General features: G+C 43.2%; 2 protein-coding genes across 2 annotated transcripts in view; both read left to right on the forward strand.

Annotated features, from left to right (window-relative positions):
- The first annotated feature begins 376 nt into the window (after positions 1-376).
- On the forward strand, positions 377-2,007 carry LOC109855704 (quinone oxidoreductase-like protein 2 homolog). Its single transcript, XM_020430227.1, has 5 exons — positions 377-569; positions 725-905; positions 1,098-1,279; positions 1,572-1,712; positions 1,812-2,007. Exons 2-5 carry the CDS (start codon positions 729-731, stop codon positions 2,005-2,007), a joined length of 696 nt encoding a protein of 231 aa, XP_020285816.1. The 5' UTR covers positions 377-569; positions 725-728.
- Positions 2,008-3,335: 1,328 nt separating this feature from the next.
- Positions 3,336-23,722, forward strand: part of LOC109855181 (polypyrimidine tract-binding protein 1) — a 353,785-nt gene continuing 333,398 nt past the window's right edge. Inside the window, exon 1 of the mRNA XM_020429147.1 lies at positions 3,336-3,358. Within this exon, the coding sequence (XP_020284736.1) occupies positions 3,351-3,358 (8 nt within the window). The 5' untranslated portion in view covers positions 3,336-3,350. The remainder of the gene's footprint in view (positions 3,359-23,722) is intronic.

The raw sequence follows: 23,722 nt of genomic DNA on the forward strand, positions 1-23,722 counted from the left end.
CCACGTATTTGCGAGGCAAATATCAACCCGTCGGTGAACCCTGACGCCGCGCATTATGCGTCATAATGTCGCCGGCATATCGACATTTGTCCCGATCTCGATGGAAATTCACGACGCCTCGTGAAAATCTCGCTTTCACTCGAGAACCGAGCGATTCGCGATCCGAGCACGCGCTCGGTGAGGTCGAAGGTCAAAAAGTCCGCGACTGAAATTCAGACGCTTTCTCCGCTCGCTCGTTCGGCATCCGCGTGTCGCTCGTTCTCCGCTCTCATGATTCTTCGCGCTTAAATGCTACCTTTTTTTTTTCTTTCTCTTCCCTTCTCTTCGAAAAGGTTCGCGTGGACGTGCGTTTCTGCGGACTGAACGGGATCGACGTGCTGCTGTGGCGCGGCGAGCACCGCGCGGTTCCGAAATCGGTCACAATCCTTGGTTTCGAGGTGTCCGGGAACATTCTGGAGATGGGCGGACTGGCACACGAGCGAACAGGCTATCAGATAACCGAGGAGGTCGTCGTGCACAATTATCCCGTCTGTGGCGGTCTGGCCGAAAGCTGTCTGGCTCATTACAGAGTAATTACAAAGCGCATTCCTTTCCGAAAGTAGAGCGTCTGACTTGTTCTCTCTTTCAGACACAATAGATATTCTCGCACAAGATTCGCGAATATTATCGATCGGTTTCGTCGGGAGAGTAATCGAGTCGATTGTAAATGTTAGGACGTGTTTAGATTAATGAGACGAGTGTGCGCGAAGAACGCGGCGGCCGTCACGGACGATTATTTCTCGGCGTTGCTAACGATGGGCCGTCGGGCTCGCCTTCAGACGGGCGAGTACTTTCTCATCAACGCCGAGCGTTCGAGTTCTGCCCTGGCTGTCATCGATCTTGCCGCCGGAGTGTTCGGAGCGAAGGTATTTTCTCTTCGCGATACGGAAAGAAAATAAAAAATTGCGCGATGAATTTCTCTTTGTCGGAAAATGCGTTTTGATCAATGTGTAATTAAATACGTTCAGACATTTTCAACATTTTGAGAATGTTGGCGCCGTAAATAATAATAATAATTTTATTTATCGGAATGCACAGATTTCTCTCTCGCGTTTTAGCCAATTGCTGTGTGCAGCGACGCCAGACAAGCTAAGCTGTATACGGATCTTGGCGCAGCGGTGATACGCAATGGCAACAGACAACGTTTGCCGTGCGAAGTAAAAGAAATCAGCGGCAAGGAAGAAGTGCGCGTGATAATCGACACCGAGAACGGATCGAGCTTTCGAAGCATCATCGAATGGTACCGAAAGCAAACTTGACAATTGAATCAAACCAACTTGTCCGAGAAAACTCTCTGTTTACACAATAGTCCCTTTTATCTCGCAAGAAGTATGTTAGTGAAATCGGAAAGTCGCTTGTTAAAATTAATAAAACAAAATTTTATACGCGTTGTTCCAGATAAAAATTGTGACTTTCTATCGATACATTACCGCGCGCAAACTGTGCGACATCCAGTAACATGAAAGTCTATCGCGACATCTGATATTGTGTCACGCATAGATATGTATTGTTTTTTTTTTTTTTTTTTTCAGTTTGGAGACTGACGGTCTGGTTGCTTTTCTCGGTTCCGCTCGGAACAGGCGATGTTCCAAGTTTTATCCCGCGTTGTCGAATTACACGGTGTTCGCGGTCTCCGCGGAACATTACAAAGTTGCCGACACGTTGGTGTACAGGTTTGACAAAATGCGACAGACACGGCTGAATTAATCGCGCGTGTCAATACAAATTATTAATCAGTCTGTGGGATTATATAACGTTTTTTTATTTTTCAGAGAAACTATCGAACATCTATTGGATTATCAGTCGGAATGCGCAATTCGTCCTCGCATCTCCGCAATTTTCGGCCTGCATCGTATTAACGACGCGTTCGAATACTGCACTACACTGCCAAGTGGAAAAGTATTGATTGATATGAAGGATCGCGATAGACTGACTATATTTGACGTGTGTGATAACAATGGATTGTAAACGTGGATTGTAAATCTTGCGGAAGACTGGAAAATAAAATTGTTCACAGTAAATCGATTTTCGATTAGTCACAAGAACATCGACATCATCAAGCGTTTGATTCGCATCAATGTGCTAAATGTATTAACATAAATATAACTGTACGTAAAATGTTAAGTTACAAAAATGACATAAATCTAACACATTAAAATGTTATAAAAATAATATATCAATTGTTGTTGTATGTGCTGCGTGTTACCATTGATTGATAATTAAGAGATTCTACACGTAAACATTTTCTATTCTGACAGCAATAGATAAAGTAGATTCCAATGTGGTAAAAATATTTAAAAAAGATTTGAATAAAAATATGTAACTTTGCTAAAGTCAACTGTGCAAAAAGAGAGCAAATTGAGATTTTCTCGAGACAATGTAACAACACGCACATCACGTATGTAATCATTTTACTTCGTCTCTCGCGTTCAGCGAGATGACCACTTGGCCGCGAGGTGGCAGCAGGCAGCGCAAAAGCGCGTGCATCAGGCGCGGCGATGCACCTTTTGCGGCCGGCGCAGGCCGAAAGTGGCAGCGCGTGTCAGCCTTCGGTTCTGTGTGTCGTGTTCTCACGAAATTTTCCCACGTCTCCGGGCTATCGCGAGTGCGTGTGTTGTCATCTTCGACGATCCCGGCGCGTCCGCGATACGTAACTCTTGTCGCGAGTACTTGTCGTTCGCTTTATCCGCTCTGGTCGCAGACGGGTAATCGTTATCGCGAGTGTCGCGGGGTATCGCGGTGTATCGCGTCGCCGCCGCTCCTTCTCGTGCACGCGGCGACAGGCCGGCGGTGACGATTCGCGAAATTAAACATACGCGCGCGTGCCGCAGAAAAAGAGAAAGGGAGGGAGAAAGAACGAGCGTGTTATTCGCGCGGAAGAGCAAAAGACAGAGAGAGAAAAGAGGAGCGCGAGACGCGAGGGACGTTTAACGTCATTGCACGGCGAAGCCGCGACTCGTCGAATGAATTGTGTCGCAACAACTCTTCCGACGGTTTTCTTCTCGCTTCTCTCTCGTCGTCGACGTTGTCGTCGTGTAACTCTCGCGTCCTCTCCCGTCGCCATCGCTCGCGCCGACCTTCTCTCCGCGACACAACGGCGCGACGTACACGGCCCGGGTTAGTTACATGCAACCTGTTGTTTTCTCCCGCAACGCGCTTCTCCGCTGACACGCAGCCGTGCTGACGAGCGGCGGCGGTGCTTTGCGAGCTGCGACGACGTGCGACAGCCGACGTGCTGGCGGCCGACCTAACCTCGCGCCCATCCCGAGAAGAATCGCGCTGGCTCGTCGACGCTGGGAGTTGACGGCAGTATGAACGGGTGAGTCCGCAATAGATTTATAAATGAACACATATCGTCCTCTTGGTCGCGATCTAATGTCGCAAGACCGTGCGAGAAAAAGAGAGAGAGAGAGAGAAAAAGAGCAAAACAGCGAGAAGGTAAAAGACACAGTGAGGTGGGGGAGAAAATGACAGATAAATGCGCGCGTGAGTAGGACAAAGAGAGAGAGAGAGAGTGTAACGATGTGAGAATGCTGGATTGCACGAAGAAAAAGAGGAAACGTAACATCGATTTACGATTGTTCGTAGAGCGAGGAAGGTTATCGGTCGCGAGGCAGAAAGAAAGAGCGAGACCGAGCGAACTGGAAGGCATGAACGAGCTTTTCTTTGTCACGTGTCGTTTCTCTCTCACTCTCGCACCAGTCTTAAATTCGTGAAAGGTGCACGTGCGTAGCTTGGCGTCCAGCTGCGTCGCAATCGCGTGTAGTGTGTGTGATTTCGCGAGCGAGATGAAAAGAGAAAAATCGACATTAAAAAAAAAAAAAATGAAGAATCGAGCGGCGTCAGATTCTTTCGCATCCTCGCGCGATTCGATTTGATCGCTCCTTTTGCCGTTTAAATGTGTGCGAAAATTTTAATTTATTATTAAATTAATTATTCTCGCAAAGTATACAGGCAACGATATTTTCCGGCGCAAAGTCGTTCCCGGGACTTGTAGAACGGAAATTGGAAGCGTATATTATGAAATATATATCGCGATAGAGAGAGAGCGGTATATTTATGCGCCGGATGGAAAGTCCGAGCTTTTAGTTCGTGTTTATGAAACTGCTTGCTTTCCCGCACATTTTATGAATAATATTCGATTACACCGCGCGCAACAGTATTCAATATGCCGGGCGTTTATTCCGTGCCGCTGGCCTTCAATGCGTTTTGTCCGACAAGCGAGTGCGCTTCCGTAACCCATTTTACTTAAATTTCACCACGAACGCACCGTGTGAAATACCGTGTTTTGCAACATTTCTGACAAATTCGCAGAAAACGGAGATTGCTTCTCTCTGGGTCTCGTTTTCCGGCGTTTTCCGATCTTCAGAGTTTTCTTGCTGCGATGTGTTTGAAAAAGCGGTGAAAGATCGCACGTTGATGTTTCGCGCGCACATTAGGGTTGTTAAGTAGGAAAATCGCGAAAGAGAATAAACGCACAAACCGAGAGGAAAAACCATCGGGAATTCGTTAACGAACGCGCGTTTTCTATTACGATTTTCACATTCACGAAAAATACCAGGATTTTCGATTACACTCGCGTTTGATTACAACTCGCGTCTCGTCCGTTCCGATTTTTCAATTTCGAGGACCGTCGGGGAGGGTTTTAAAACTCTATTGTAGCTGCACTAATGAAAAGCTTATTGTTCGAAAGAACAACAAGGCGCATATATATCGCACGCGCGTGAATATACGATTAATACGGACGAATCCCGAATAATTTTTTTTTTTTTCCAAACAATTTATCGAATTTCGCTTGTCGCGTTTAATACTTTAATTCCTTCGCTCGCAGAAAATAATCTCGCAATTCTACGATACGCAACGGTAATTCTGGGGCGAGAAAATTTTGCACTGCAGTACCGATATCTCTCTCTCTCTTTCTCTTGCGTAAAACTTTCACGTAATAATTTCGACCTATATAGAATCGACTCTCCCATTGCTGCGCGTTTCTATCGCGAATCCGTTTCGAATACGCAGTTTTTTTCGCGCCTCTCACGTATTCGCGCACGTGCGTCGCGCCGTTACCCTTCGGTCGGTATTCGGCCGCGCGTGGTAACTTCCAACGCGCCGACAAACGGGTGAGTTTTATCAACCCACGGTCACGTCAAATTCGATCACACGCCGCTGGTCTCCGTTCGCCCGCATCTAATATCGTCGGACGATAAAATCCCGATCCTTTTCCCACGGCGGAAAATTTGTTTCGCGGAAACTCTTTGATCGCGAGTAAGTTAGCGAGACGGTGATCGAACGCGCTTTTAATTTAATTAAATCGACTCAATTCGTCGGCGTGACGATGACTCACGCGTCGGATGATAAATTAAAACGCCGCGCCTTCATCGTCGTTAAGAGCTTTTAACCGTACACGTGGCGGCGACCGCTGCACTCGTTTCGCACATGCGGTCTAAGCCGGAATTAGATTCTCCGGTAAGCTCCCCGAGAGAGAGAAAACATATGCAATAAGATGTTGCGAGCCTCGTGTTGGCAAGTGGACGATTCGCTTCATCGGATTCGTGGATTCGCGCCAGAAACTGTGATTTACACTCGGAAGGGAGAAGAACCACGCGGTGTCGGCGATTCGCTTCATCGGATTCGTTTCAAACGGCGTCTTATGCAGTTTTCGTACACGTTTTTCTTCTTGCCGACGTCTCGCTGGCGATGTACCCGCGACTGTATTCAAAAAGCGGAAAATCCTGAAACGCGGGATCAAACCGTACGCGCGACAGATTTACACACACATACGTTGCGCAAACGTCACGTCGTTGTCGAACAGATTTTTCACGAGTTATCTACTCATATTTCCGCGCGAGAACTTTTTCGCGCGCGACAACCGAAATTTGCCGCGAACTGTATTTGCGATTCCTATAGAATCGCGTCACACAGTGGAACTCACATTTTCGTACTCGAAATGGCATGCAAAAATGCGCAACCGAATGTGTTCGCGGAAACGTTTCGCACGCGTGGAAGACCTCCAGGACCCTCTCTCCCTCTCTCTCTCTTTCTCGTGCATTATGGATTGGCACTTCGCCGATGAGTCGCTGATAATACTCTTTACACTGTCGATACAATCGAGGTCGCGCGTTCTTTTTTCCTTTGTTACACGAGAGCATTGCACTCCCGCGCGGTTTTACACGCCTCCGATTCAATATTTTTCATGGCTTTTTTGTGGATATTTAATTTATTAAAAATCAGAATAACGAAATCTTCATTTTGCGATGTAAAAGCCTCGGGATATGATAAACCGATTAAAACGCACACGTCGTCTATATTTTGTCTGTTGAATCATCATTCAAGACGTATGGGGGATAACGTATGAAGTGTATATATACGTATATGGTATGCAATCTCTTCCGAGAATCGTATCTGCGACGTTGCGTATTGAAAGCGCATATCGTCTATTCATATCAATCTTGTGTACACGCGCAATGACACCAACGTCATTAACGTACACACACGCGGACTGAATGCAAGGCGGAGGTTTACCGCGGTCTATCTTTGATATTATGTTTCACTACGTGGTGGTCGTTGAGAGGCTTGATGGCAGTGCTTAATCAGATGATTCGCGGAAATTACCAGATACCGGAGATCTTATTAATTTGCACGACGTTGAAACACACCGCGCAGCAGCAAATTTCTCGCGTTCGTACATCCGGCTTTTGAAATACCGACAATAAAATTTGTATTCACAAAACGAGCCACCGTGAATCGACTACTGGTAAAATTCTTTCAAAGATGGTAGAAACCGATCGGCGTCTTCCGTACACGTCAACCACAAGTCGAAGACACAGGTGGAAAAGAAAAAAAACGTCGTAAATTTTTTCTCTGCGTATATTTTTTCTACTTTCCGAACCTGTTTCGAGTTCAATACACCGCTGTTGAAACTGAGCGCGGCCATCTAATTTAAAATCTGATTAAAGCCACACGGATCGCGCAGATCGTTCACCCACACGTCATCGACACCGCGCACACATATCATTTCGTCACGCGCCGCGAGCCTTCACGCCGCCCGTTGCGTTACACACAACGCCAACGTAGTAACACACGCGCCTTCCTTCGGTGCGTGCGTACACACGTAGAACGTGTGCGTGCCGACGGGTCAAACTTCACGCATCGCCACAGCTTCATAGAACGGCGAGAGCCTGGTGGCGATGGTAGTAAATGCACAGAGCCCGCATGTACGCAGCCCGCCCGCATTTCGCCCGCTATCGACACGCTCATCGAACCGCGTGCACATGCGGCTCTCTTCTCTGCCACGGCACAGTAAATGCTTATCGGACCCGGACCTGCGCGCTTGATGATAATTAAAATAGACAAGACTGCGCGATGGCGCGCGCAAATATCTCGAGCGACCATCAACAACCGTCATCGTCAGCGATCCGCCGCCGATACCGTATTTGGCGACGTTCCTATGTTGCAGCGCGATTGGTGTGTCCTTTGTCGTCTGCAAAATATTGCGCACTCGCGCAAGGTGATAATTTTTTTTTTTTTTTGCGGAATATTTATAATCAGGAGATGCACGCGCAGTCTTCTCTGCTTCTCCTTTAATGATGTAAATAATGCGTTTCTTTCTGAGAAAAACTACTCGAGCTTTTCTACGTTGCTGCGCGCCCGCCGCGAGGAAAATACAAACGAGCACTTTGCCTTGTACACGGCTTAATTTTTGAAAATTGCGACATCAGGGTCCGTCCCGGTACACCTGCGCCGTCGGTGCCGGAGCTGTTGATTATTTAGGTGGCAGCTGTAAATGTGTATATACATATGTATGTATACGTGCACCTGCCTCGGGAACACGCTCGCGGTAATAATAATTTAAACAAATTAATTTAGATAATATGGCCGATTTATTGCAATATTGCTGTTAATTATGCATTAATACAGAATGCATTGTATAAATATTGCTTTTCATATTCATCACATATAGTGCGATGTATTTTCTAAACGTGTGTGTGTGTGTGTATATACAGAGTGATTCGTATAAAATGATAAGTTTTATGCACAAGATAATAAAAAGATTTAATTGGTGTGAAGAAAATAGTTATTGTTAAGAAACAAAATAATGTGCAACAAACAGCATGATTTGTGACATATTTTCCATGAAAAATATATCTCGTAAAATTTTGCATCTCACTCTTGTAACTTTTTACGCCGAATATCGCAAAGAATCGATTTATATAACAAATTGAAGTGATTCCATTAAAAAAAAAACTAGATTGATCTTGAAATCTCTTTAATGTCTCCACCTACAAAAAGTCGTTTTCATCATATTTTTTTTTGTATTCAATATTGTTTCTACAAAGAATTTTTTTCATATCCTCAACTTTTGCAAATATTTATATTTATCAGTCGGTTCGCTTTTATACGAATCACCTTGTATATACGTGTGTACGTGTACAATATACATCGGGTTTAATTTCCAGTGTAGTTTAATGATCAATTAACATACAGCCGCTCACTTTCCGCCTTAATGCGCTCGTTCGATGTATTTAGCGAAGTACAGTAAAATACGTTAAAATACATTTTCGAGAGAAAATGCACGTAAAGCGCCTGGTTACAACAACGCGGCATTGATCTCGGCTGCTTCGTTTTGTCGTAAAATGAGAATGTACCTGCACGACGTAACAGCTCTTTTACACGGTCCCGAAATTATCGCCGTATTTATCGAACGCGGACGTCAAAGCAAATAAAAGAAAATGTTTAGCCAATGACAAAATAATCCTTTTATTTATACATTAAAAGATTTAAGATTGAAATGTCATTTCTATCAACACATTATTATAAATGACATTTGAGTTTTTAAATCTAACATGTGAAAATTTTTTGCAAAAACTCAATCGATTTGAGAAAATCGATTTGAAATGTACAATATCTTGTCGATTGACAAAAAATCTATAACGACAGGACTGAAACATCCCCCGTGACAAAATGCGTTTCTTCTCATGCGTTTCGCGATGGAACACAAATAATCGCGCAACGCCCCGACTTTGCGCAAATGGCCGACGGACGACGGCCGACGGCGGCACACGCGGAATTTTATTAACGATCGTTACGCGTCGACGGTCCGATATTTGATGGTTACCCGGCATCGATGTCGGCGCGCGAGCGCGCGCTAATTAAAACTGACGCACGCTGTCCCATGACGCATATCCGCTCCGTAGTGCAACGATATACCACTGGGTCTCCGCGTCTCTCGCGCTGACTTCATTGAGCCCGCATTGTCGGGCCTTTCACTTCGCCCTCGCTTCGTTTGGCCTGCCATCAGACTGTCATGTATCGCGCTAACTGGCATAAACTTCCCTCCGGCGGCATCAGCAGGAAGACACACTGAGAACTCTTCCCGGCAGTGCGCTTCAACTATATTTATCCTATAAATCTCCGATAAAGATTGACAAATTCTTGATGCGTTAATTTTTTTTTTCACGATAATATAAATTTGATTTCTACCGTATAGTGTAAAAAACAGATTAAAAGAATTTGATTCAATTTTCCGAGGAAAAAAATAATTCCGGAATGACCGGTTTGTTAGATCAGTCAGCGTATCGATAGATAAGGATATTTATCGCGATCAAATCTCATCCGTCGAGCGATTCTTATACATCCGCCGCTGAGAATCCTTCCGTTCTGGGAAGAAAAAACCACGCCACACACAGAAGCCAACGTTGGAATATCTCGGCGCGCGACACCGCTCCGATATTTCCGATCCTGAAAGCACACAAAGCGCCACTCGAGGGTGATGCGCAAATGACAAATCGTTCGGCAAATAATAAATCGGAGGCAGCGTCGAGGTATTCGGTCCGGGGATTTGGAGGGTCGAGATTGAGGGTCGCGCATCTCTTCTCTCTCTCTCTCTCTCTCTCTCTCTGCGCGTACATACCTACGCAGATCGAAAGACGCAGGTATTCCCCATGTTCTTCTTCCCATGTTCTCTACGCTTTTCGTCAGGCTTTAACCAACGGGGACGAAATATTTCGCTCGGCGAATGATGGGAATTCGATCCTCGCTAATCTACACAGAACATAACGCACCAGATAAACTTTTCATAGAGATTTTATCTGAAAAGTAAGTCACTTTGTTGTGAGATTGAAAAAAAGGAACCGTATAGATTGTTACCTTTGCTAAATCGTGAAAGTTTAACGGATGTGACAAAAGAACGTTTTTCTCTTTATGTTCTTATTGGAGAATCTCAATGAATAATTGTTTCAAACTGCAAAACTTATTAATTTTGCGATCGAGATATGACACTTTCCTTATTTGGTCCGTCTCGTCTCACTGGCAAGTCAATATCGGAGGCGTATTGTATATCGGAAGGATGACCCTGCAATTCCGTTCGCGAGTACACGTATCGGATACCGTTTGCTCGAAGCGTTTCCTAATTATTCCGCAATTCCTGCAGTCGGCCATACAGGCCGTAGGGTTTCTAGTTTTCGGCGTTATTATGTTAATTGGAATCGAATAGTCCGACGGGATGAAATCGGATTTGTGCGCGCTTCGGGGGTCGCCCCTACGTCGCGCGTCCTACCATCACGGTGTAGGATTCTCTAATTTCGTTCTAAGGGCCCGGGGAATTGCAGTCGCTAGCTCGTTTGTACACGCAGCCACGCTAATACCGGCTTCTCGGGTTTACCGGGATTTAGCGGGACGATATTACGCAGGGGTTCTGATGGACGTGAAATCGGAGGCGACGCCGCCGCCATGCAGGCGCCGATGAAGGGAGAGACGCCGTTGTTCGTTTTGTCGCGAGTCACATGACTCTCGATCCGAAGCTCGATTTGCGAATTCCTGTTATTTGTTCGTCAAGTGTCACTTTCGCACTGAAATAGATGTGACATTGCAAAAGGTCACGAATCACAGTTCGTCGAGAGAATTTTTACCGATGCGACGTGACGATTCGCGACAAAGATTTCCTTCTCTTTTATGCGCGCGAAAACACAAAACATTATTTCCAAGCTTGTGTATAAATGTAGCGAACTTGTAGACATTCGTAATTCTTCAATTTTTTTTTTTTTTAATTCTTTGACGTTTTCAAAAACGACGTTAAACATCTTCGTACGTGAGTCTCTGGTTGCACTTTTGCAAAAAAAAATCTCGAGAAAGCGAAGGTCTATCAGAAATTTAATAAAGAACGTTCTTATCACCTGTTCGCAACGTTCGAAATTCTATATTGCTGCATTTCGCTTTGACGCTGACACGTGTGAGAGCGAGACCTACATTTTCCCGGGTTTTGCTGCTTCAAGTATCCGTAATGGAGAGATAGTGCGCGATACCCCTGGCACATATCCCGTCTATTCGGTCGGTCGGTCGGTCGATCGGTCGTCCGTTCGTTCGGAGGCTGCGCCATTGCGTGTTATCCTGCAGGGGCGCATACCCTACGACCGGAAACCCTCCATCGGGATTAACGGCTGGGAATGGCCAGTTGGGTCGCGAACGAAAAGCCCACGGGAACGACGAAAGGTCCGCCCGGGCTTCACACACAGAGAGAGGAGAACCCTCTCGATAACGCGCGATCTCCCGTGCATTCGTTTCAATTTCGATCGCCGGCGTACTACAAGAGGAATAGCGAGAAAGAGAGAGAGAGAGAGGAGGAGGAGGAAGAGAAGACTCCCTTTCGTGCAAAATTAACCCCACACTCGTCAAAAAGTCAGACGAACACGCAGGTAGCGAATGAATACAAAAGTTTTTTTTCCTCTTTTTATCTCGTCGATCTGACCTCGCCTTCTCCGGAACACCGTTGTTATCCGCAAATGGAAATGATATGAGGCTCGAACTCTCGACCGTAAAACGGACACCACGGTCGTAAATTGGATATTCGATATGATTTTCGGTAACAGTGCCGTAATGATCGCGACTGGTATTTTGGCGACTGGTATTGCTTTTACTTTTTGTGCGAAAATGCGAAGATCCCTCGCGAAGATACTTATATCTGACCTTTAATGTTTCTTTTATTTGTTTGTGAAATACAAACTGTCGCGAAACGATTTTGATCTTAATGTCGATTTTTTATATTTATTATCTTCCAGTAAATAATTATAAATTCAGTAAGAAGAAAAAGACAAATTTTATCATAAGACAGTAAAATTTAAAGAGTAATAACTTTCATAAAATTGCACAATTAAAACCAACATATCTTAAACGTTTTTTCATATATATAATCTAAATACTAAATAATAAATTAAATAAAAATGTAAACTAGCTGAGCTCATTCAACCAATAAGTAACATAAAATTTAATTAACTCTAATGTTAACAATACAATCACTATATATGTATAAAATAAAACCAACAAAAACTATGAAAAAGAAACAAGTAGAAAAAAGAGTTTTTGTTTTAAATTCAACATCATGGACTCACTGAATCGATAATTCCTTTTTGAAATCCATAATTTTTACAGTTAAATTTCAAAGATAATTCTTAAACACAGCTGTTTTATGAGCGAAAAATACCGGGTATATAAAGCCATTATGAAACAAAGTTAATATTTCCGATCAATTTAATTTTAATTTAAAGCGAATGTGACCCATTTTAATATTTTTGAATTGCGCAGCTTGCGTTTTAAATGGTATTTACGTAATAGCGTTTGTGGAGATTGGTCTGTTTCCCGATTTTTTGTATAAAATTTTTTATGCAACCGGATATTTTTTCTCAAATATGTAAACTCACATTTTTATTCCAGCCTTTTGACAATAAAAAGGGATTGATTTTCAAAGTATATTTTTATCACATTGAATATACATATATTAAATAAAAAGCCATTTTCAGATCAGAAATAAACATCGGAAATTTTGTGTATCTTGCGCGCTCATGTAACCCTATAACCTATAACTTTTTAAATTGATACTGCACAATTTTTTCATTCGAAATTACAATACAGCACGACTTGCGAGAAAATTCCTCGCGTAGCACAAAGTAACTCAACCGACTACTATCTGTTGACACAGCAATCTCACGGTCGATTAATCGTGACTTTAATCGGTTTGTCTCACATTTGTTTTCTGAAGAGATAACCTTATTATTATAACAAGATAACCTTTCACTTTGTCTCGATCTCGTTAGTCCTAATCTCGTTATCGTATCTTTCTGCGTAATTTGTAGTAACTAAATGTAATTAATATTTCTTTACATACATATATTTGTTGATTGATAATCAACTCTTTTTGCGCTATCAAAATATAATTTCAATGTTTACGTCACAATAAATCAAACTGCGATAAGTGTAAAGATAATACAAATTTGCCGACACGATTACACAGTGACTCAATGCTCGCATACAATAATCGCATCTGAAAAAGCGCGTTGTAAATTAAACTTCCTCTCTCCGATACATAAACTGAAAAAACAACCTCCATTTAAAATGGTTTAATAAACGTCGATATCACGCGGCGGCGGTATAAAATATTTAAATCTCTTTGATATATATCGAATGTACATTTCGATACGTGTGGCGCGCGCGCGTGAAAAAAAAGGCTATGAGAGAGGAGAAAGGGAGTGGCTGTAAATCACGCGATACCGCCCGCTCTTTGTTTTGTAAAACCGCGCTTGTTTTCGAGTACTTGGGTCATTTGCTCTAAATGGAATTTTCTCTCTCTCTTTCTCTCTCTCATTGAAATGGAATTCTTTCGGGTGGTGACGAGAGACAAAAACGCGTGTTGAGTATTTAAATATATAATGTACATCGATAAACGGTGGAATCACATACAGCGAATCGCGACTTTCTCGCGCGTTCTGTAAAAAAAAAGACAAAAAAAGAAAAACGTACTCCGTCGATGTAATAAAAAAGAAAAAAAACTCCGCACGGCGAGCGGTTTAGCTCTGGTTAAACTCACTTTGGTCGGGCGTACCGCGAAGGGAGATGCGGCAACATAATTATACAACACGCCACCGTACGGACAACGACGGCGGTTGTGTGTTAAAAACAAGGAGCGATGAGTATGCAAACGAGAGAAAAGCCTTCGTTACGCGCGAAAACTGTACTGTATCGACTTCATCAACCGTGTGTCCTGGAGATTCTCGGCGCCATCTCGTTGTTCGCGCGTTGCATGAACCGAGAAATGCACGATTAAACTGTTGAGTTTTTTCTCTCTCTAATTATATGTATATATACGTATATGTCGCTCATTCTTCAAAATTATCCCACGGCAGATGTCGTATAATAAAGGAAGATTGCGTGCCAAGAAAAGCAAATATTACACGCCACTTTCGACATAAATCAGAGTAAATTACGTCATAGACTCGTCTTGGAAAAACGACCGCGAATATTACCATAAATCTGACCGTGGACTAGATTTATGACGCGAGAAATTTAGGACACGTGGGTAACTAACCGATGAGTTTAATTTCGCGATTGCAAAATTGAAGGAGGGAGGTTGTTCAAGCTTGTTACTTTTTTAGATACAAATTGTTACAAAGCCGCGAATGTAAGAATGTGTTCCAGATTCTTCTTCGAAGAAAATGTTGCGCCGCGGCCAACAGAGTCGCCGGTTCTACATTTGTTCCCTATTGTCCTCGTACGTCTGTCAGAAGTGACCAACCGGCCAAAAAACACACACCGTCGCCTTGATGACATTTGCTCGGTGCGCGATCCAATATTCGCGTTGGCTTTGTCGCGGCGCGACAGCTGAAAGATTCATAAGACCAACCGTTGTCGACCGACTTTCAGTCAGTGTTGCATTCGTTCTCCACGTGCAGTCCCGGCGCATTGTACGCCGGAACAATGTGCGGCCCGGACGATTATGTGCCGCTTTGTGTGTCCGATAGATTCCTTAGGCTCTTACATATTTCATGCCGAACTTCGCGGCGCGTTTGCCCGCGTCGCGCCATTAAAAGTTTTTACAACTGGTGTGCACCAAGCGGTTCGCCTCCTTGTATTCGCCCCTTCCTCCTTCTTTCCTTTCTCCGCAGATTTGCGCTCCGCACCGCCGGACTTAATCGCCGTTGCTCGTTGCTGAGTTCTTTCGGTATATCCTTTTTTTCTCTCTCTCTCTCTCTCTCTCGCTTTCCTGAACCTACAGAAAATCACTGCAACTCCGGGACCGGCCCGATAAACTTCGATAATTGCACCGCGGATTATTGTATATCTGACATTTCCCGGCTGGAAGAGGTGCCGAGACTCGTAATTATCTATTTTCTTGTTGTTAAAGTTTCTGTCGCGACGCGAAAATGTAAGTTCGCCAAACACACGATTCAAGGCAGATTCTAAAGATACTATATTCGAGGCGACGCCAGTGCGCGCGTATTGTCGTTAATAAATCAGAGAAGCTATAACAAGGGAGTTTCGCTCGCTGTGTCTACACCTCTATAAACACGCGGTATATACGACGTAGACTCGGGGAGTTTAGAAAACTTTTAAATTTGTTCTATGAAAACAGAGCGAGAGCGAAAGATAAAGAGAGAGAAAGAAAGAGAGAGAAAACTATGTGTGCGAAATATAGACACATAAAAATCCGTCGGAATTGTTTTTTTTTATAACACACGTAAGTCATATTACTATCTTTCACATTTAATATAAACCGAAAGGGAATGTTTCTTTTAACTTAGAAAAGGTCGCCGCGTAACCATAAACAAGAATTATAAAAAGACACGTAAAACACATCACGATGCATTTTGAAAGCCGCTTTAAGCCTCCCTTCGAGATATCCTCGGGTGCAAATACTCGTTCGATCGCGATCGTAAATTCGTGCCGCCTCGGCGGTCGCGGATTAACGACAGGATAACGAATAATAATCGTCCTCGCCGCCATTGGAAGTTGTTGCGCCATTTGTTGAAAATTGTATAGCCTAAGCTTCAATTAATAACGCGCCTCTCTCCCTCCGTTAAACTCGGAAAATATACTGTCCCTCCTTCAATTTTTGATACAAAAGGATGAACTCTCTCACAAAGCAATATAAATTTTCTTTGGAATGTTCTCGATGAAACGTAAAAAGAAACCTCTTCGATTTTCCATTCTCTTCGCTACTAAATATTATTACGGTAAATTAGATCGGGAACATTATTTAATTATTGTCTCTTGTAACTCTATTGTACATAACATTTCTGAATCGCTCGGCTTTTTCACGAACAATAATAATTATATTAATTGAAACATTTTGCGGTCCCTCTTTGTGCGCGGAACGTCAAAGAAAAATTTTGTATGTAATTACTATTACTATTTTAAATGCAATTTGAAATTTTTTCCGCTACGCGCCTGAAGGGTATCGAGATCCACGTTGAGGTTCTCTCTCAGCGTGCGCATACTAAGGTACAACTCTAGAATTCCTAGAACGTCAAATGAAATGATAACATTGTTTTATAATAATTCGTCGGAATTAAGAGTAACGAAACAGAAAGAGCAGCCGCGGGCATCGCGAGATGACGACGACGGGAAATGAAATTATTAAAGAAATCCTTGCTCGTGTATCTTTCGTTCCCGATATTTTTGCAGACAAGACGCAAACCTGACGTTGCAAACAAGTAGGACAGTAACAGAACTAAAAAGAACAAAAAAAAAAAAAAAAAAACTGTCGAAATTGTTGCATCGCGTTTGCACAAATTAAGAGAAACAACTTAAATCTGCTCGCGAAGGAACATCGTTTTTCGCGATTAAATTATTTATGAGGAAAAACACCGCAGAATTGTTAATAATAAATCGTTGCGCATTGTTAAGATCGAGGGCGCGAGACGCGAAAATTAGAGAGCGATTTTGGAGCCAAGAAGATCCGCGCTCATCGTTCAAACTCCTCCGCAATCGCACACAGCAGCCAAGAAAATGAAATATTCAGCAGCAATTCGGTAATGCTTGCTCCCTTGACCTCTCTCTATTTTCCGCGGGTTTTCCATTGCGCGCTTACGTTTCCGCGCGTAATATCGCGATCGACATATTGGCAAGCGTGTACCTCTCTCGCCGCTCAAGAGAGAGCTGCTGCCAACCGGGGTTAATTATGTAATCGCGTCCGGTGTAAAGAAAATATCTCTTAAGCGTACGGACTGTCATTAACGCTTTTATGTAAATTAAAAAAGTCGCCACGACCGAAGAAAGAAAAGAGAGAGAGAGAGAGAGAGAGAGAGAGAGAGAGAGCGAGAGAGAGAGAGGGAGAGAGAGAGAGAGGTCCTTCCTATACTTCACCGTTGAATTTTCCTTTCACGGGCGCGCGTATATTATCGCATAAAGTGGCTGAAAAGGGAGCTCTCGGCCGCTTAATTCGCGTGTAGCCGAGCGTTGGCTATTCTCTTTCTTCAGGTGATTTTAACTACGCGCCCGTCTCTTTTGCGGGAACAATATATTATTCGCTCTTGACTCCATCCCATCCTTCTTCTAATTATCCGCCGCACATCGCAAAGCTGAACGTGCGAGAGGGTATTATTAAGGGGGCGAGTGTCGTGCGGACAGCTTTGATATTTAATCACATTTAAATGGCGGCTAACACACACACACACACACACACACCAAATCACTTTAATTCTGTTTGTTTCGCGGAAAGGCAGAATTTGTCCCGGACGACTTCCCCGCGGGATCGCGCAAAAGGTCGCCGGATTACTCTATTGTCACGGATCCATTGCGTTAATCTCTACCGACGTATTCCTCTCCGTTTTTCTTCTCGATTTTTAAATCCACTAGCACAACACAGATGCGCGCACGCTATTATTGTTTTTATTTTAACGTGTCAGTCAACATAATCTATCACTGCTATGACAGCTAATATATATACGTCTTCCAAACCATATAATACACATTATAGAGAGATGTCAGAAATAAATGCATGAAGATCACAATCAAAAACTAATGAGAGGGAAAAGTGGAAAAACACCACGTGACTAAAGTCACATGACAGAGGAGAAAATAAAAAAGAGAATATTATATATATTATATATAATATTCTATATCTATATATAATACACACACACACACATATGTGTGTGTGTATATATACCGTACTCACGTGACCGAAGTCAGTGACCCCGTCGCGGTCGCGCGACCGAGGTCAGTGACCTCCCCCCCCCACCAAGGCCGCGCGGTCGAGGTCAGTGCCCCGCCAAGGCCGCGCGGCCGAGGTCAGTGACCCCGCCAAGGCCGCGCGGCCGAGGTCAGTGACCCCGCCAAGGCTGCGCGGCCGAGGTCATTGACCCCGCCAAGATCGCGCGACCGAGGTCAGTGACCTTACTGTAGTACGTATATAATACATATAATACAATATAAAGTATAATATTATAAACATATAATAAATTATATGTATAATATATTATTTAATGATATATATATATAATATAAATTACAGTCATGTTATTTTAGTCGCGTGTTGTTTTTCTACTCTTTTTTGTCACGTGACGTTACTTTAGTCACGTTTTTAATTTTCTCCACGTAGACGACGAACTGTCAAAATCTTTTCTGTCATTATTTACTGTCTCGATTTACCGATTTGACTCGACTCGATCAACCAATCAATCGGCAACGTGAAAAAGAGGTAACAATGCGATACATTTGATATCAAAACGCGCTTCGTGATCTAAATAGATTTTTTTATATAGGAATCTTCTAATCTTCTTCATTACAGAGTTTTAACGTTTTTATTCAAACTCTTTGACGAAAATGAGAAAGTAGATCGCTCTAATGATGAAATATCTTGCCACATGCTTTCAAAACTTTTTTATCGGATGTTTTGCCAATAGATATTTAAAAACTTTGTGCAATCAAAATTCTCACACATTTGTTGGACAAAATCCAACTCACCGAGATCACCCGAGAGTGATCCTTTCACATGTTGGAGTCTTTGAGACTTAATTAACCGGATTTCAAGTCGAGACGCATCTGATGTGATCCTCATTTCTCCACTTAATTACGGACGAACGGAATGATCACTGCTGTATTTAGAATGTTTCGCTCTATTTCGTCGTACTTTTCCGCAGAAAGCATGACATTAACGTATTCAGTAGGCAATCTAAAGTTTTAATTAACGCGCGTCGAAAAAGCGTCGGTCCTCGTGCGCGTGTATCGCAGAAACCGGCTATATAAAACTTCACGTGTTTTACCGCGCGGTAACTGGGTAATCAAGTTCGACGAAAAAAATTAAATGTGTGCTTTGAAAATGATGTGACTCCAGAGATATCGCGCGCGCGCGCGCGGTCGTTCGAAAGTCATAAAATATTGGAGCCGGGCATGCTCCTCACCTCCTCAAACGAACTTTTCTCTCCCGTAACTGCGCTCAGCTTCCCCCGTAAACAAATTCTTCGTTATTACCCAAGGGTGATGCATCGCGCCCGCGCGCACATGCTCTCTCACGAGAGAGCCGTGTAATGTGTTTCATCGAATCTTCCTCTTCACACAATGAAAAATCGACGATACGGCGCAGCTTCGAATGCAATTTATGAAAGTTTTGGAAAACACGCGTCTTACGTGTAAAACTGTTGTTCTTCTTTATTTTGGCTCTTCTATTTTTGTCTTCATCCGAACAATAGACACGATTCTCGAAATTGTTGCGATGAGAGTAAAATCTAGACCGATATACAGATTCTCGTAGAGTGTAGTTAGTGTGTTAATGAGAAGTGTCCTCGACGTGTTTAGGGGAAAAGGGGAGAGGAGGGAAATTTCGGGGAGTAAGTTTCGAAGTTTCGGGCGCTGTAGTAATCATTGTTTACCCGACAATCCGCGCCGGTCGCGGTACTCGTGTATTTTGCGACTCCGACTATCATCGCGGACGCGCGCTTATGCATGCACGTTCTTGGCAATCTGTATTCTAATCGGACCGTAAATATTTACGTACGGGGGATCGTAAATGGAATATGTACTTCGCCGATACGCCAGCGGCGCATCCTAGTAACCGATTTGCGTTACTAATTGCTAAATGTCAAATGTAAATTTTTAATATTCAACGTTACTTCACGCACATTTTAACTTGAAACACGTATCTCTCGGAGGAAAAATATTTTAAGCATTTTCGTTCGTTCACAACCGTGATTCGAAAATCGAAGAAAAGTAAAGCGACACGTACTTTTCTTTCCCATTTCTCTCTCTCTCTTTCTCTCGAAGTAGTTTTACTTAAAAGATATCGCGCGCGACTCTCTTCGCGTTTATAGGACGGACACGCTAATCGTGCGGAGGATACGGGGGATGAAATGGGGATGTTCGCCGTCGTCGAGTTCATCCGGGAAGCCCTCAAGATCCCGGCTCGCGCGCACGCGATTACTCCATCCGGGGTTTTTGAAATTAGCTCCGCCACCTTCAAGAGAGTAGCGCGGTGTGTGCTTCCAAGTAATCCCCCATTTATTCCGCTCGTTCGGCCACCTCCTTTTTCCACCTTCCCGTACCCCGTCCTTTCATCCCTTCGGCCAGCTGTAATACTTTTTAATAATGAAAATCCCGTCTGGACGATCGCGTCCCGCGCCTTTCTCCTCTACCCTGCAAAGACGGCGATGAGGCTGGGGAGCGTGAGAGGGGAAGAGGGCATCTGCTCGGGCACGAGCGAGAACTTTTTAATGAGCGAAAATGTAGCCGATATACGGCCAACGCGGCTCTCGGGAAATGGGATGAGCAGCTCGTAAAAAACACCATCGAGTTTTCTCCTTCTCTCCGCCTGCGCTCTTCTCCTCTGCTCCTCTGTGTCCGAAAAAAAAGAGAGAAAAAAGGAGAAAAAGTTAATATCGAACTTCGGTCTATCGCGCTCACCGACGCGGTGAAATTCTAGCAGGCGCACGGGTGGTGGTATTAAACTTTTAACCCGGTGGATGCTCCGCGCGCGCGGTGTGGCTTTGCCGATTTTTTTTTTTTTTTTTATCAGTTCCCATACGGTAAATAAAGTCCGCGGCTCTTTCGCGCACCTCGCGCCGCGCACTTTCCGCGCCCGCTTTTTATGATTACTCCGCCGATATCAGTCGCAATAAAAATCCAACGTGTACTCCTGTTTTGAAATAATTATCTCTTACGCTTACGGATGTAAGCGATAAATTATTATTACGCTACTTGTTATCAAATGTTATAACTCAAACACTTGTTTGTCTATTTTTTTTAGTTTCAAAACAGTAATCTTAATGTTTATTGTCTATTGTTTTCACGGTAATATACATTATGTTTGTTTCTACTCTTGTCTTTTTTAACGAGCCGTTCGTGCACTTGCTTCATAATTTATGCTGCGATCGGTAGAAAATCGAAATATAAAACCGAAGCGCTTTCGTTTAGAATTTTATGAAGTAACGCGGCTCGCGTTGTGTTAAAACGATTATTTCGTTATGCGCGCGTTTTCGAATAACCGACTGATTCGAAAATTGCGCGCGTTGTGAAAAAAAGAGAAGAGGAAGGCCGCAAATGTAGCGCGTTTTTGTTTGATGTTCTTCGATAATAATGAGTTTAAACAAACATCGCGTCAGTCGAAATTGACAAATAAAGTTGAAATTTGCTATTTTACTAGTAATGTTAGTACATTTGGCGATTGATACATTTGCGATTAACGTCCGCACGTTTAACGTTTCTACGCGTGTGTGGCGCAATCTTTCGATTTTTTCGTTTTTGTCGATTTTCGGATCGAATTGATGTAGATATGATTTTGAATTGTTACGATACATGCAAATGACAAATATCTCATTTTGTTTTTTTTGTCATTTTAAAAATACTTGGAATACTATTACTTAAATCCACTCTCTTGAAACACGGAGCTACTCTCTGTGTGTGTCAGCTAATTTTCAAGATTTATGTAAAATAGTCAAGAGAAGAGAAACAAATACTCCTTATCTCGTCCCGGAAGTTATTTGATAACCAAATGTACATGTGTATGTATTATTATATGTACGCGCGCGCGCACAACACACAGAAACCATAATTGAAATTACGTCCACGTCTGTAAATAATATTAACGTAAAAGCCGCCAAGCTTTTCATTTGCGATTGCACACTTGGGAACGGCGCTTACTGGCAGGCGCAGAGAGAGAGAGAGAGAGAAAGAGAGCAAGCGTGTAATAAAATGAATACGCGAAGATTATGTTTGGTAACGTGATGTAAAATTTGTTAAGCGAAACGCGATGTGCGTTGCGTGATTCATATTTTTTTTACTCGTCGCATTTGCATAGCAGCGTGCAATTATATTATATATTTGTTTAACGTGGAACTATACAAGTCCATTTAATAAAGCGAGCAAACGTGAAACGCTTTTTTTTCCTCCGCGGTGATGCAAAATTAAATATAGGAAGCATGAACGAGGATAATGGTATGTGTATGTGTGTGTGTGTGTGTGTGTGTATGTATGTATGTATGCATGCGCGCTCTACATATCTCCGTTCCTTTTACTCCCTTTGTGCAATTAAATTTCACTAATCACTACGAGCTATGTGATATCACGCCAATTCATTAACCGTTAATCTATGTTGGAATAAAGCTTACAATAACGCAACAACATATTCAAGTTACGCGAATATTACAAATATTAAATTCTGAAATTATTTATCTTTATGAATGCGAATTGTACATCAAGAAACACAGGCATATTACGATTCTGAATTTACGTTATTTACAGAATTACACTGAAAAACACAGCTGACCTCTCATTATTATTTTTTCCTTTTGTTTTACGCTTTTATCTTGTCGTCTTGTTCCACCGCCGCCGCATCTTCGTCATACTTCGGCCATCAGTCAAACCGGATCATCTCATTTCCAGGAAATTCTTTCCCTGCACTTGCACCCTCTTCGAAACTATGCCAATTAGTTAGGGAAACTAGGATCAATTATCGCGGGCTTCCGAGGCGTGCGTGTTTTTCCATTAATTCTCGCGGCTCCGACAGGTGCGCGGCGTCGCTTCATTTGCATCGTCAACGGAAAAGTTTCTCGTTCGACTCATTAGCTCGGACGTGGCCGTCCGCGGGGGCAAGGCAGTCCATTTCGCAACACGGAAGTTGACAAATCGAATTCTGCGTTTCGATCAAAGTTATTCGTCTCGCGGGCATCTTTCGCTCCGTCTCCTCTGCCCTCCTTTCCCTGTTTGCACTCGCTACATCTACTGTGAAATCGCATTCTTCCGCAAGCCGCGATTGCAGCTTACGAGTTAAAAAAAAAAAAAAAAAAGTGGAAGACACGATCAAAATTTGCGCTTTACACGCGCGCACTGTTACTGTCCTCTCGTTACATGTGTATGTAAACGTTTCGAAATGAAATATATTTAATTTCGTTCCGACAATAACGGATTTATCGTTACTTTTATAACGTTATAACGTTTTCTGTATTCGCGCGTGTTGCGCGCCGGTTCTATGTATTTTTTCTACCTATAGCAGGAATAATAATGACAAGTAGAGCGGAATACAATATGTGTCGCGACATTAATAATCCTGAATTTTATTTCCAACCGCGGCGAGCCGGAATGAAGCTTTTTCTCTCTCTCTCTCTCTCTCTCTCTCTCTCTCTCTCTCTCTCTCTTTTTCATTCTCTTTCTCCCGCGCGTTGCTCCTCTCGCTTTTTGGCCGCGTGAAATGGAAATCATTTCACCACGGTGCGCTTATTGCCGAATGGTGGGAAAAAAACGGTTCGTTCCAATCAACGTGCATCGGTCGTGCAGTTAACCGAAATATCAATCGTTATATGTCGCGGCCGCGCGCTGCGTCGGGGTTCCATTAAATGAAAACGAAGTGCAAAACGCGGTTTCGATCTTGGTTCCCGAATTACGCGCGGGCGCTGGAAAATAAAATATCTCGAATACACACGAGACACCT

The sequence above is a fragment of the Pseudomyrmex gracilis genome, unplaced genomic scaffold (genome assembly GCF_002006095.1).
Source record: "Pseudomyrmex gracilis isolate BER0280 unplaced genomic scaffold, ASM200609v1 scaffold_3, whole genome shotgun sequence".
Taxonomy (NCBI): Eukaryota; Metazoa; Arthropoda; class Insecta; order Hymenoptera; family Formicidae; genus Pseudomyrmex; species Pseudomyrmex gracilis.